Source organism: Sinocyclocheilus anshuiensis, unplaced genomic scaffold, assembly GCF_001515605.1.
Source record: "Sinocyclocheilus anshuiensis isolate Anshui unplaced genomic scaffold, SAMN03320099.WGS_v1.1 scaffold674, whole genome shotgun sequence".
NCBI classification, from domain to species: domain Eukaryota; kingdom Metazoa; phylum Chordata; class Actinopteri; order Cypriniformes; family Cyprinidae; genus Sinocyclocheilus; species Sinocyclocheilus anshuiensis.
In genome coordinates this window covers 505,870-521,499 of record NW_015542395.1, presented here as the reverse complement: position 1 = coordinate 521,499, position 15,630 = coordinate 505,870, and the positions used below count along the sequence as shown (strand labels likewise).

The 15,630-nt window shown below is 38.9% G+C and overlaps 1 protein-coding gene across 1 annotated transcript; it reads right to left on the bottom strand.

Annotated features, from left to right (window-relative positions):
- LOC107692845 (ATP-sensitive inward rectifier potassium channel 10-like) lies at positions 1–14,910 on the bottom strand. The gene is made up of 6 exons (XM_016492055.1): positions 14,681–14,910; positions 7,845–8,204; positions 7,517–7,728; positions 6,680–6,811; positions 6,401–6,578; positions 1–441 (listed from the first exon to the last, which is right to left on the bottom strand). Exons 2-6 carry the CDS (start codon positions 8,200–8,202, stop codon positions 53–55), a joined length of 1,269 nt encoding a protein of 422 aa, XP_016347541.1. The 5' UTR covers positions 8,203–8,204; positions 14,681–14,910; the 3' UTR covers positions 1–52.
- Positions 14,911–15,630: the final 720 nt, after the last annotated feature.

Sequence of the window (15,630 nt, the reverse complement as noted above, 5' to 3'; positions counted from 1 at the left end):
TATCTCCATCTGATCCCCCCATTCATTCATTCATTCATCTGTTTTTTGCTCTCTAGACGTTACTAATGCGGACGCTAAGCTGGTCTCGGACACGCCCCCTTTCCTCCCGGTAACTCTCCTCCAATCGCATCTTCTCCATATCCGCCCCTTGGTCTCCACCACCACTGCCTTGATGTTGCGGTGACTGGGTGTTTGGAGGCGGGGCTTGTTTGAAAAGGGGTGGGGTCTTGGTCTTGGCAACCTTGTCAAAGAAGGCAAAATCAGCTACATACTTTCCGGAGGGGGAGAGGGAGACGACAGGTGGAAACTCATAGCCCCACAGGATCTCATCGGGCAGGTAGGAGGTGCGAACTTGGCAGGTGGCCGAGGTCGGCTCCACAGTAGCACTCATGATCACAAGAAGCTCAAAGTCAGCCAGCTCTGGATCCGTCCACCCACCACCTTAGAAAGAAAGATTCACAGTGAAACAGACAGCAGAAATTCAGTAAAGCATAGTGTAATTCCCATGTTGTCCCAAACCTGTATGGCTTTCTTTCAGTGTGGCAAATGAAATAGTACAGCTTTCAAATCTCATTTATGCTTGAACATAAGCAAACCTAGTCACATCCAACAGATTTAGAGTGGGACTTTTTTTGGAGCTTGTCTATTTTCATTTACATTATCTTATTGAATAGAATTTAAATATTCTATAAAATAATATTTATAATGTAATATATGATTTATACAGTATATTAAGTATACTTAATGTGAACATCTGTTCATTAAGCCTTCTCCTTACTCCATCTAGATGTGTATTAATTAATAATACACATAATTATTAATTAATTCTTTTTAATTCTTAGTTAAATTAAGAATTCTTAATTCTACTTATTTATTTTTTCTTTATGTATATTATGCAGGGTTATTTTAGTTAACTAAAACTAAAACCATGAAAAACATTTCGGTTCCTTGAAATAAAATAAACATTAACTGAAATAATATAAAATAAAACTAATCTAAAACTTTTTTTTCAGCTTGTTGTCAAAGCGACATATATCATTTTCAATTAATATTGATGTACTAAAATAGCTCAAATTAAAACTGAAATAAAAATTAATTTAAAAAAACTATATGGACATTACGTAAGGAAAAATATGGCTCATACCAGCAGAAATACAAATGCCTTCACTCGTAAACATGCCATTCACCCACTGACACACACACACACACACACACACCTGCATCAACATCCCACATTCAGAGCGAGAGACTGTCATCTGTAAAAACAGTCTCTCCTCTAACCCAGAGCCAGTTATGTATTCTGGGAGCAAAAAACATGGGGTTTCACAACCCACAAACACACAAGATCATGCTCACAAAAAAAAAGTGTGTTTTACAGTGGCCCCAAAAAAAGTATCTGGACACTTGAGTCACACTTAGAAATGTCACTGCAATGCATTATAAAATTTTAAGTTTAGTATAATTTATTTTACAGAAAGACAGCACAAGAACTCATTTTAGAGAAATGTGTTTGTATTGTTTTATTGTTAATGCTAAACCAACAGATGACAAATGGTGTGATATTTTCTAATGCAATGACATTCGGACAGTAAGAATGGCATTAAGCATTCAAAATGTATATACATCATAAATTAATGCAAATACACTGACATGTATTAATTATCAGCATATGAAGATATTCTTTGGTGTCAGTAAGAATGGCATTAAGCATTCAAAATGTATATACATCACAAATTAATGCAAATACACTGACATGTATTAATTATCAGCATATGAAGATATTCTTTGGTGTTGTTCACACACTGATCATGGCAGAACTCAGTGGAAAGATCCTCAGGGGATGCCAGTGTTTACTAGCGGGCAGATCTGATGTGGCCTCTCACTGTGTCTTTAAAGAGTTTGAGGAAAAGAGATACTTATATATGGGTCAATCGTACTACATACATTTTCATGTCCCCATCAAATATAAGTTAATATACTGAATAAAGGAATTCAATCTTATTAGTTACCTTTCTTTTATCAGTTTGTATGTATGAATATGTAAACATAGGGCTAAAATTTGATAAGGACGTGAAATTTTTATAATATCTCTGGGTGCTGCAATAATTTCTAACATTAAAAAAACTCTTAAGATATATTTCAATCTATCAACAATATAATATTGGTATGTATACAAGTAGTGGGTACAAAACATCTTTTGTGTTCCACAGAAAAAAAGAAAGTCATACATGTTTCGATTGACATGAGGGTGAGTAAAGGATGACAGAAATGTCATTTTGTTTGAAGGTTTCTTTAACACAATGTTGAAAAAAAACTGACAATGTGATCATCTGTTTTTCTGCAATACATATATTGTTGGGTTTTCACACTTTGGTTTACTCAAGAACCAAAGCTCTTTCAGTAACCATGAAGTGAACTTAGTTCAAAATAAATAAATAATTAATACAAAATAAATCTTTTTCCATTTGAGTTTTCATAGGCCACATGTTTTGACCCATTTAATTGGACTATATATTTTTTAAATATAATTTTGTGATTATTAAAAATATTTTTTTTTTTTTAAATGAATTTTATTGTATAGCACACAGATAAAATTCAGTACTAATATTTGCATATTAAATTCTTCATTTTCAAAAGTTAAAACATCAAGCTTAAATTTTGATGGTTTGCCTGCAAATAAATATATGCGTTGCCGGTTTCAGAGTGAAGTGGCACGGTGTTCATTTACACGTGTGCATATTATAATACAGCGTTTCAGCATCTCAAAGCAGCTCAATTCTCAGTTAATGAACCAAGGCTAACTAAGATGCTAAAACTCTGTATCTTTTAAATAAAATCGCAGCCTTCATGATTTGATGATTGCATTCAGCCCTATCACAATATTTGTTTTCTATATATCATGCAGTCCTAGTTTGGTACCACAAGAAAAACACAGTCTCTGAGTCAAACACACACACACACAACCCGCGAGACACAACAAAAACACAGCTCCGATCACAGCGTCCTCCATCCTCCTGTTGTTAACGTTGTTTTTCTTTGTTTCTGTTGTTGAACACCGCGCACAAATGACATCGCTGTCGAACGGTTCCTAGTACACACTGTCGGTGCGAATGCAACCCTTTAAATGGCACAGGGAAATAGTTCGCGCAAAATCGTCCCAGTACTTTAGTACTGTACATTTAGTTCTGGAACTAAAGCGGTGCGAAAGGCCCTATATTCATGAGTGAACATCCTGTTCTGCGGTTCATATAGCTTTATGCTGAGTTGTCACAGGGCTCCAGCAGAGGCCCATGTCTCTTCACTATTTAGTTGTTTTTTTTCTTCTATAGATTCACACACACTGGTGCACTGTGGGCGCACATCCATACACATACATTTGCACACAGCCACTCAGGCACATACAGATTTACACTGTAATGCAGCGGCACGCTTTCGGACACGTTTTTAAAACCGGTACCAGTTTCTTCATTCATATGCAAATGTGCTTCCATTGGAGCATTCTGAATAGCTATTTCTACTTCATATTCAGGTTTTTAAAGAAAAATTTAACGGTCAACATACAAAACAGAGTCATTTCTGGGAGGACACGATGAAATGGGAAGTCATCAAGAGATTAATTTGGATGAAGTAGCATTAGGTATAAGTGGGGTCTATTAAAAATAACCCAATACCGTATAATCTGACTACAGTCAATTACACTGGGCGATCTGGCTAGACTACAAACACGATGAGAAAGAAGCATTAAGACGAGAGAAAAAGCACATCAGAAACCATAAACAGATACACAAGGATATGCACGTACAGGAAAAACTCATAGACGTGCGAGATGAGAGTCGCATTCATTGAATCAAGTGCAAAAGCGGGGGACCAGAGGGTCTGATATATTGGGCCCTCGATGGGGTAGAGACTGGGACCGTAACTGGATCCACGACCTGCGTGTCAGCACCAGAAACTGGGCTGCTTTGTGCCTCTAATGAGACGCTCTGGCACACTCTCATACACGCATTCCAGCCAAGGAGAGAGAACGTATAAAAGAAAGAGGGAAAGCTACGTCTGTAAAGAAAGTGAATGTGGGCTAACAGAGAGTAAATGAGATGGAGGGAGGAAGAAGACAATAAATGCAGCTCATCTGCCAATAATAGAAACCCCAAGTTCCTGTAAACATACAACTCTGCTGGAGCCACGGGGGTCGGTGCCCAACCACGCTGTCCCTGTTCTCAGGTGTATCCTACTGACAGTCTTCATCTGCCACCATAGACAGTGCCATCTCTGCAGTCCCCCACAATCACAAAGAAGCTAAGATTAGATGTAGGTTTTTCAATGTGCGCATAACTAAAAAACATGCATTTGACAGACTTTTTTAGTGAAAACAACTTTCATTGCATTTATGGTACACATGGTCATGGGTTCAATTCTCAGGGAATGCATGAACATCAGTTCATCAGTTCAACTGATGTTGAACATTCAACATCAGTGAACATCAGCTTAAGTTCATGCACTCCTTCGGAATCGAACCCACATGAATTTGCCAGACGCTTTTATCGAAAGCAGCTTACATTGCATTCATGGTATACATGGTCATGGGTTCGATTCCCAAGGAATGCATGACCAATAGCTTTGCTAGAGCTATGCTCTAATGTTTGAGCTACAGGAATCTCAAAATTCCTGTGATGTTTGAATCGTACATATATGAGGAAATGGAGTAGTGGCGTCTAGTAAAGAAGTGGCACTTCTTTTTTTCCACTTCAAGCACTGGAGGTACCTCAATAAATAATTACGGCAGCATCGAAAAACAAGCTACATTGGCTGATGGTAGGTTGATTATTTCTGATGCTAATTGTTGTTATTATTTCTCAAGGACCGAAGTAAGGACTGGTGGGATGACAGCTGTCCTCCACAAATTCACAGATGATGAGTGGAAGACACAGATGATGAGTGGAATACACATCCGAAACTTAGAGCTCAAAGAAAATCCCAAGTTCCCAAGTTTTTCCCACTCATAATTACAACATTGTGGTGGTGTCCATTTGCGTTTAACCTATAAATATACAAATGCATCATTACATTTTGTTGTGGACCAGCAAACAACAACCCAGAACACTTTAGCAACCACTAGCAATTCTCTAAAAAACACCCAGAGCACTCTTGCAAATGCATAGCAATGCCCTAGCAACCTACCCAAACACCCTAGAATCATGGTAGCAAGTTTTGGGCAGGCAAACAGTAAATGTACAAATCTAGTTCACATTTATCCTCATGATTAATCAGAGGCAAAATGGAAACATAAATTGAGCCACTTTGGCCTGCCACGCGCACTTGATTCAGGTGTGAAGTGTCAGTGGAAACGGCACCAGCGTGTACTCAAAGTTCCAAAACTTCCTGAACCTTCTGCCTGCAGCATGACCTCTGCGCTGAAACAGAGCTTCTCTGGTGTCTTTGACACTTCTCCCCACACTGCTGTTTCACGTTTCTCTTGTGTAGCACTCTATCCTCAAAACAACTCTGCTGGAGCCACGGGGGTCGGTGCCCAACCACACTGTCCCTGTTCTCAGGTGTATCCTACTGACAGTCTTCATCTGCCACCATAGACAGTGCCATCTCTGCAGTCCCCCACAATCACAAAGAAGCTAAGATTAGATGTAGGTTTTTCAATGTGCGCATAACTAAAAAACATGCATTTGACAGACTTTTTTAGTGAAAACAACTTTCATTGCATTTATGGTACACATGGTCATGGGTTCAATTCTCAGGGAATGCATGAACATCAGTTCATCAGTTCAACTGATGTTGAACATTCAACATCAGTGAACATCAGCTTAAGTTCATGCACTCCTTGGGAATCGAACCCACATGAATTTGCCAGATGCTTTTATCGAAAGCAACTTACATTGCATTCATGGTATACATGGTCATGGGTTCGATTCCCAAGGAATGCATGACCAATAGCTTTGCTAGAGCTATGCTCTAATGTTTGAGCTACAGGAATCTCAAAATTCCTGTGATGTTTGAATCGTACATATATGAGGAAATGGAGTAGTGGCGTCTAGTAATTCAAGCTCAAGGCTGGCAACCAGATGGTTGCTGGTTAATTCACCAGAAGGAATGGTTCATGAGCCAACAGAGCAAGAACTAAGGTTGAACAAGCTGAAACTATGCCTGTTCTGTTTTACATCTACCCATTTGGCAGATGCTTGACCCAAGACCTTGGCAGAGCCAGCACCGTGCACTTCCATTTGCACTACAGTCATACCAGTTCAACTTACAGTAGAAAGTAATGAATACTTTTTTCTAATGGGATGGTTCTATGCTTAGGATTTCAAGCACCATTTTGGAATTTCAACATCTCAACGTCACATTTTATTGTTCTAGTTACCCTCCTAGTTCTCCTAGGCTTGCGTACCTTTGGCAGCCCAGGCCCGCAGTGGGCTGTTGTCATCAATCACGTGGTAGAAAGTGAGGGGCAAGATGAGGAAGGGGCTGTCACTGGATGTGTCCACTTGGAAGGCTACATTCCTCTGTTCCAGACGCACTGTCTCACCCTCTTTAGTCTGTGAAGTCTGCAGCAGCTTACCTGTTACCTGAAGAATCCCAGGAATTGGACATACAGTATGATAAGTTGCGCATATGTTACGATAGAAATTAACATGAAATTAAACATTAATTCATCATATGTGTTTACCTGGCAGCCCAAAAGGAGACTCTTACGCATGTTAGCGATACGGATCATAAGACAAGGTCGGCCCTCATGATTGGCGACCACCGCATGTTGACTGAACTTCACCGTCTCACCACGTTTTTTCGGCCGTGCTACCTACATACACCAGATGAAAATGTACATAACACCTTATTAGATATGAGAGAACTGTACATGTCATAAAAATATATATTTTTAAACCAATATTGTTCCAGTTCAATCCAGTTCCATTATGGCTGCACGATTAATCACAATACAACTGAAATCCCAATATGGCTTAGTACGATTATCAACGTGCAAAGGCGGTTTTATTTAAATTAATATATGTTCTGTGTTTTTGAGTGAAGCTCAGCACTGTGTTCATTTACACGTGGGAAGCTCATGATAGATCATCCAGTGTTTTCAGTGTCTCGGATCGACTTGGTTCACAGCAAAGGCTGCTCCGCACAAAATCCATCTCTGTATTCGCTGTGAGTTTGGTCCACTTGAAATGCATTTGGGAACTCAACATTTGCCAGCCTTCTTCCCACACTTGTAATGAGAAATGCTACTAAACTGGCTAATGTCAGCAAAATAAGAGCTTAAGGGTCTCCTTGAGGTTTTCTGCCAAAATGAAAGCTCGATTGTTTAACATTTCAAAATTGAAGATATAAGACAAACAGAAATATTTGTATTGTAATTGTACAGTTTACAAAATTTTCTTAATAATGTGATCAGATTTTTTATTCCCAAATCCTGCAGCCCTAAATTCCAGTGCTCCTAAATACATTTGCGATGTACTTAGAAACCTAAGCAACTTTTCAGACACGTTTTCTATTGTACCTTGGCAAGGAAGGTTCCAGTGATGAAGATCTCCATCACCATGGTGATGACAAGTTGGACAATAAGCAGAATGATAGCAAGAGGACATTCCTCAGTGATGCAGCGAAAGCCATAACCAATCGTAGTTTGTGATTCCAGGGAGAAAAGGAATGCTCCCGTCAGGGTTTGGACCTGCATCACACACGGCGTGTGGTTGGACGGAGGGTCGAACTCTGGTGAGAAAGGACAAGAACCAAAGAGATGAAAATTACAGGGTTGCAATATAATAATAATATTTGCATAAATAAACATGAAGGTCCTATTGAAGAACATCTTTTTTCCTCCTCACCTAGCAAATCTCCATGCACAAGTGCCACCAAGTACCACAGCACTCCAAAAACAAACCAGGTGCCAGCGAAGGTGGCAGAAAACAGAAAAAGCTTGTAACGCCACTGCATGTCCAGAAAGGTCGTCCACAGGTCATGCAGGTAAAGCGTCCCTCGACCGCTGATGTGTTCGATGCGTACATTGCTCCGCCCATCTTTAGATAGCACCCGTCGACGGCGTCTCAATGCCGCAGGTCCGTTTTCTGTCGAAGCCCCGCCTCCTCCACCTAGGAGTGGCTTTAGAACATCTGTCTGTGTCTGGGAGTGGCAGACCTTCTGTGGGGAGGGGCTACGGGAAGAAGGGGGCGTGGCTGAGGTCATAGCTAGAAGGGAAGAGAGAGATGGTTTAAAATCAGTAGTCTGATTTCTTCTAACTTCATGCAGACCTGAGCTCCAGGGTTGCAAGGAGATTGGCTACCCCTGGTTTAAAATGTGCATGCTCACTATTCATGGTAAATTAAAAAAAATAAAAAGTTGTTATTTTTAACACAGATCATTTATGTCTTGTGTATAAAACTCTGCAAATTATCTCCGCTAATTTACGCTATTTCTGCGGTTAGATCTGAACTTCAACCAGAGATTTAGAACTAAGAGCTTCATAAATCATTCATGCGTTAAAACTCATCATGATGTAGTGGTTTGTGTTCAACATGCAAACAAAACCAGTTTCTAAAATGCACAGGTGGCAAGGCTTTCTTCATTCAAAACTCTAGTTAAAGACTGCTAAAGCTTTAAGCACACAAGGCTGGTTCTTTCATGGAAAAGAGACAGTCTGTAATTAGGTTAATGTTCAATTATGACCAAACACTGAGATGATCAGACAATGATCAACAGCTAATACAGCCCCACATAAAAGTGACTCTCTCACAATTAGAGTTCAATGCCATGAATTTTACATTTTACAGTATCTTGGTGAAGCATAAAAGAAATCACTGTTTCTTTTGTAAGTGATTCACCATGTAAAGCAGTTTACAGAAACTTCCTAGCACAATACCATTACAAAGTATAAATTACAATTAAAGTCTAAGGCAGGTTGAATTTGTTTAAATATAGTACTGCAATAACAACAAACTTTGGGGGTAAAATGTTACCTGGACTTCTCTTTGTTTGAGTGTTAAGTTTTTGCTCTGACACTGAACTCTGATGTTGTTATCTGTCAGTTTAAGTTTTCACATTGCCATTTATATTTTTCTCACAATTCCACTTATTTCCCTCATTTTTTTCTGGCCAGCAGTGGATGTTATCAGATGGGACTCATACATGGCACAGTTTAGGTTACAGAAACTACTAGTATCTTCTTACTCTGACATAAAAAGAAGTTCTTCTTAATGAAATAACCAATCCAGCAGTTAGGCTTCTGTGTGAGAAACCTGTCACCTTATCGCCGTCTGTAAAATCTAGGTCGTCTCGTAGCATTTTAGAAGAAATAGCACATGGGAAAAGAGAGGGCTCTATCTCTATATGAGCTCTATCTGAAAGACGTGCATCGTCCAAGTAAAGAGAGCCACATTAGGGTTCCCAGCAGTATCTAAAAACGACTTTTCTAAAAGCTGAAATGGGCAAAGTAGCTTCCACTGCGATCTTTATCGCAGACACGTGAGCGCATCCTTCTCTCCTGAGGTTTGTGTGTGCCAGGAAGGGGTACAGGGCCGGGTTTGGGGGCGACCCTGGTGGTCCGTTACTGTTTTTGACTCTACATTCAGGCCCTCCAGCTGCCCAAGCACATTAAATGCCCCTCATTCACACAGTGGAAGCAGCTGCCCTTTCTCATTTAAAGGCTAGTCGTCAACACTGACCAACTCACATGCCGTGCTCGGTTGGCCCGGGTGAGCAGTGAAAAGGGTGACTTATTCACCATCCAAAAACACAAAACCGCAGGAAGGAATCAGAGATGAAAAGAACACCACAATGTTTTCCATATTCCCTGCATTCCTCTCTTACATTGAGAATGACGTTTCTTAACCCTTCACCTTTATAAACTTTGTTTCATAGATGCTGCTTGGGCAGTTTTTTCAATCACTGGCTCAGTCACTTTTTGTGTATGCAAACCATCACATGCTCCAAGAACGGACTATTGTTAATCCCAAAAGGTCCTGGAATAAAAGACAAGATGAACCATCATAGATGAACCATTTTAAGCTTCACAAACATTCACAAAAGAAGCACTTTCTTTTTTCTAACTTTTTTGAAATACATCTACAGTGGCCCCGAAAGTATTTGGACACTTAAAGTCCCCATGAAATCAAAATTAAAGTTAGTATCAATATGTTAGTCTTAAGGTTATCTATAAGACAGTGTGCTCCAAAACAGTGACAAAATTCGCATTTAGAAGATATAAGCATTCAAAGCTTGCAGTTCGTCACTTCCGCCAAAACGGCTCAAGGATTTTTTTGACGTCACATCGTACTTCAGCTTCTCATCAAACTTTCTGTCCAATCAAATGCTCTCTAGAATCCGAAGCACCCGCCCCCTACACTGTAAAATAGATGCTGAAGCCGCAGCTGAAATCGGTCACTTGTCCACAGAATTAGTATTTTCTGTACAGTGAATGGCATGTAGTGCACTATATAGGGGACAGGGAACGATTCAAACAGTGTAAATATGCTTTCCATTGAGGAAAAAAAGAAGTCTGGTTTTGCGCTGTCACGCTAACCACCGCACCGCATACACACTTTGCTCCGGTCCAGAGACACGATAGCACGGAGCGGATCACATGCGCGAGTCGGCGCAGACCACAAAATGTATTGGAGCTATTTGAATTCTACACAGAATGCTATATTTTATAGCAATATGGATGAGATTGTGGCTGGCATACCCTGTCAAATGCGGCTCTACGGAGCTCAACGGCTCTGAACGGCTCTAGCACAAGCTGTGATATAAACAAACGCTATTGGCTATTTTAAAATGGGGCGGGACTGCTTGATATGTCCCGCCCTGTCTTCCTGTTTCAGTTAAAATTACGTCAACACATAGAGTAACGCTGCGTGTTTCTAAGCATTTCAGGGGACCTTTAAATAATTCTTTAAAATGTCTGAATGTCATTACATCAGATAACAAAATAGCAATTGTCAATTATTTTCAAGAAAGACTACATAAACACAATTTTTAAGCAAAACATCTGGACATTTTCTTTCTTCAGTGGAACACAAAATATATTTTGAAGAACATTGGGAACCAAACAATTTTGGACCCTATTGACTTCCATTGTTTGGGCAAGCAAATATATAAATAAATAAAAATCTTCTCAAAATATATTCTTATATGTTGCACAAAAGAAAGTCAGTCATACAGTTTTGGAATGACATAGTTGTGGAAGTTGCAGGAAATAATGAGTTTTCATTTTGGGGCGAACTGTCCTCTCTATTTACAAGGTTCCATTGACAAAACAATAGATAGAAATAGAAAATGAAGAGTATTATGTAACTTTGTCTGTGGTTAGTGATTCATACTGCTAGTTAATGTGATTCTCTACTGTACTGTGCTTCCTCTGTGTGAACTTGAGGACAACTGACTTCATGCATCCACTAAAAATCACCAAAACAGCAGCTGATTCAAAGAAATTGAGACAAAAATGAAGAAAATTGTTTCTCCTAAGAAAAAAAGATGCCAGTTATCTCACGTCTCATAAGACATCTCAACAGTGACTCAAACTGTGCTCAGATTCGCCAAAAAACCAAGTCTGTAATCAAACAAAATCTCAAACTTTTTTTTCCTCGCAATATGTAACTATATTCTCGCCCAGCTCTTTATACCCGTGTACAGCGATATATACTAGTTTATATAGCAAATCTCATCTGCTTGACTGCTTTAATCATTGATTAAATGATTGCTTGATTGCTTGAAAGATCTAATCTGCTAAATGTGACTATAAACACATGATATTAAGATATTATAAACATTAACATCATGATTTTCTGTAAAGCTGCTTTGAAACAATAAGCATTGTGAAATGATTTGACTTGTTAAATTCTTACAGGATCCATGATCTGAGGTGCTATTCGTGTTAATTTAATTGCTCTATAATCTTACTGGATATCAAACAATTGACTAATTTGTAAATTTGAGGGCAAACAGCTAAGACCAAGTTAATACGTAAACAAAAACATAACTAAGAACCAATATCTTAGCTATACGTTACACAAGGAATCACTTTCGAGGGTGACGGCACAACTCTATATTATATAAAGTTGGATATATAATATATCTTATGTAAAGCAATATATACTATATAGCACATAGTGAAGATATTAAGATATTATAAACATTAACATCATGATTTTCTGTAAAGCTGCTTTGAAACAATAAGCATTGTGAAATGATTTGACTTGTTAAATTCTTACAGGATCCATGATCTGAGGTGCTATTCGTGTTAATTTAATTGCTCTATAATCTTACTGGATATCAAACAATTGACTAATTTGTAAATTTGAGGGCAAACAGCTAAGACCAAGTTAATACGTAAACAAAAACATAACTAAGAACCAATATCTTAGCTATACGTTACACAAGGAATCACTTTCGAGGGTGACTCTATTCATTCACACTGCTCAATCTCACCCTCTTCTCTTCCTCTCTTCATTCTTGTTTAAATGTCTAGTGGTAGTTTAGTCTCACTCAGCCTTCCACACCAAATGAGATGAATAAATGAAATGAATGAGTAGCAGGGAGATGTGATACGCTCTCCCCTCTCTGACCTCACTCTCTCTCTGGACTCACACTGAGAGAATGAATAGGTATCTGTCTGGATCTCCGTGCTCTGAATACTAACGCCGGCCGAGAGGGAGAAGGCGGTTCCTCGCCGAGGCACGTGTTATAAGCAGAGTGTACACACAGCTGACCTCTGAACTCTGGCGAGTACATGCCCATTGATACAGTACATACAGTAGACGTTACCGCTGACACGCATTTGACTCAATGTATGTTTCTCATGCTCTCAAGCTGGAAATGCATGAAATTAGTTCTGTAGACAAATATGCATTGTGCCTACGCGTAAATACATTGAATGCAAACTAATTCAATACTACTGAGAGGGAAAATTGTCATCATTTCCATATTTCAGTGTGTTGTTTTATGACTTTATTATTATTCTGAAATGTGGAAAACAGTCATAGAGAATAAGGAGGTGCATCCAAACGTTTGACTCGTATTGTACTGATGCACGCTGACATGAGTTCACAGAGAGCGGCAAAAACGAAGCCATGTTGCTTCACTGTGAGAGTTTACAAATTGTCTTCATCTTTTTCCTCACTCTTCCTCTCACTTTCTGTCCTCCCTCGATGTCTTTCTTTCTCACTCACTGTCCTGTATACACAAGAATCCTTTTGTTTAGAGACGAGATGAAAGAGACAAAAGCCACCATTGAAAAATACAACACTGCATGTGTGTGAGAGAGAGAGAGAGAGTAATTGAGACACAGAGAGAGAGAGAAAGGAAGGAATGACATCCAGAGATGGACAGAAATCAGGCCGATATTAAAACTCTCATCAGTATTCTGTGGATGTGCAAACTTTTACTTTCCTCTATTCACCAGATCCAGTGCAATCCTCCCAGTCGCAGTCGAACATATACTTGACTTTTCTATTTTAAAGTTCTCTGGAAATCACTCTACGAACCAATTGACTCGCTTAACAGATCAACATGTGCACGGTTATCTGATCTAGGCAGATCAGTTATTTCATTGGCTAGCTTGGTTTAAATCTCCAAAATAACCATTTTGAAATGAATGAGGGGGAAAAAAGCAAAGGAAAAGTCCAAAAAGGAAACCCAAAGACTTTGCCAGGTCTGTCGTCTGCCAGAAAGAGCCATGGGGAGCATATCAGATCAGTTGAAAGGAACAAAAAAAGAAAAGAATACCCACGCAATGCTGTGTTTCAGTCAAAGTCTATGAAATTATTTTGATAGCAGCGGATAATGCCTCCTCCTTTATATCTCTGCATCAGTAAATATTATTTCTCTACAGCTTAATAAAGTGGACTGTAGCTGTAAATTGAATTTGAAAGCTTTGCACACTGAAAGTTCTACTTATAAATCAAACTACTACTATAATAAATGATCATGATATTTACAAGGTAACATTTCATTGCAGACAAATGCATCCTTCAAGACCAAAACCAATACTGGCAAACAACAAAAAAACATCTTTTGCAGGTTCAGTTTTACTGTCAAACTGTTTTTATTAAATAATCTGTTTTTCCTTTTTTCAATTTTTATTTTGCATAATGTTAAACATACTGAAACTCGAAAGAGAATGATGCAAACTAATAAAACTGAAGCAATCTAATATTTACAAACAGTTTAAAGTGCACATTATTAATTCATTTCAGCTAATTAAATGACCAATTAAACAGGCGATGCAAACTAATAAAACTGAAGCAATCTAATATTTACAAACAGTTTAAAGTGCACATTATTAATTCATTTCAGCTAATTAAATGACCAATTAAACACATAACAGGACATTTGAGCAATCAATCAGGCTACACATCTGAAAAGCAAATTTGCACTATAATGCTGTGTACTAATGTTTAACAATGATAGGTGTTTTTACATCTTAGAGATGCACCTGTTTGTTTGTACGCTGATGTATTTACTGTCTCGCCTTGCAAGGATCTTACTCATATTGGACTTATTTAAGGATGAGACATGTGGATTCAAAACCGCGCAGAGGTAGCATAAATGATGCTTATGGTTTAGTTTCATCATAAAGCTCCATCATCTTAAATGCACACAATCTCAGCACATCCTCCAGGCCTCACGATTGACTTCAGCAAGGATGTTACAGGTTTACTTCAGCACTTACCTTTTAACTGAGGACTTGAACGCAGAGCTCTCTCTTTGTGATTTACAACAGTCACTGCTGCTTTCCGATTTCAGCAAGCATCAGAGGATAGTCTGAGGCGAAAGTTGTGAAAGCGTTCAGAACGGAGAGTAACGCGCTCCTGGCGACTTTAAGTCAACATCGTCCGCGCCAGCAGAGTGACAAGGTCTCATAATGTTTATCATTCAAGTAAACACATTTGAAACAGCTAGTACAATTTTTTTTTTTTAAACATATACACCTAAATAATTATGCAAATATACAAAATCGGTCAAGATCGGTATATATACTCGGCTCGATACTATAGCAATAAATTAGCCTAAATTAGTCAGTCAGTGCCGGTCCCGGTCGAATTTACCGATTTATTATGCAATGCCCTCCTCTGTCTATCTCCCTCTCTCTCTCTCTCTCTCTCTCTCTCTCTCTCTATCCTCCTCGCTCTCTTTCTGTCTCTGCTCTAGTCTTAAGTGGAGCTCCTCAACAAGTTTTGTTAGCAGCACTATTTGAAAACGTTCTCCTCTCGTCTCAGTCCTGCCTTTTATTGTTGATGGAAATACGTACTTTCAGCGCCTCAGCACTATTTAATTCATTAATTCAGCGGCCCTCCGCTCCTCCTCCCGCCCCCCGTGTCTGTAAAAAGAGCCCTTGTTGAGCTCCTCCGCTCTTCAGCCTTTGTAGCTAAACTTTTCTGCTTGATTTAAATATGTCGAAATGAAGAGACTGTATGTTGCTTGTATGTGTTCGGAGGCTACATTATTTATAAATAGATGTTGAATTAGTTCTGTGGCGATTTTCCCCCTTTCTTTATCCGAACGGAATTTGCGACTTTTCAAAGTGACATGACTTTGAAGTCGATCCATGGTGAACAGAGAAAGAATTACCGTAATTATGATAACTATTCGTATTATTTAACACTGATATATATGACTAAA

Coding starts and splice junctions, on each gene's coding strand:
- LOC107692845 (XM_016492055.1), bottom strand. CDS start 8,202: ATGACCTCAGCCACGCCCCCTTCTTCCCGTAGCCCCTCCCCACAGAAG. Junction 6,812..7,516: donor CTGGAACCTTCCTTGCCAAG/GTACAATAGAAA, acceptor TGGTGTATGTAG/GTAGCACGGCCGAAAAAACG. Junction 442..6,400: donor GCGGGCCTGGGCTGCCAAAG/GTACGCAAGCCT, acceptor TTTCTTTCTAAG/GTGGTGGGTGGACGGATCCA.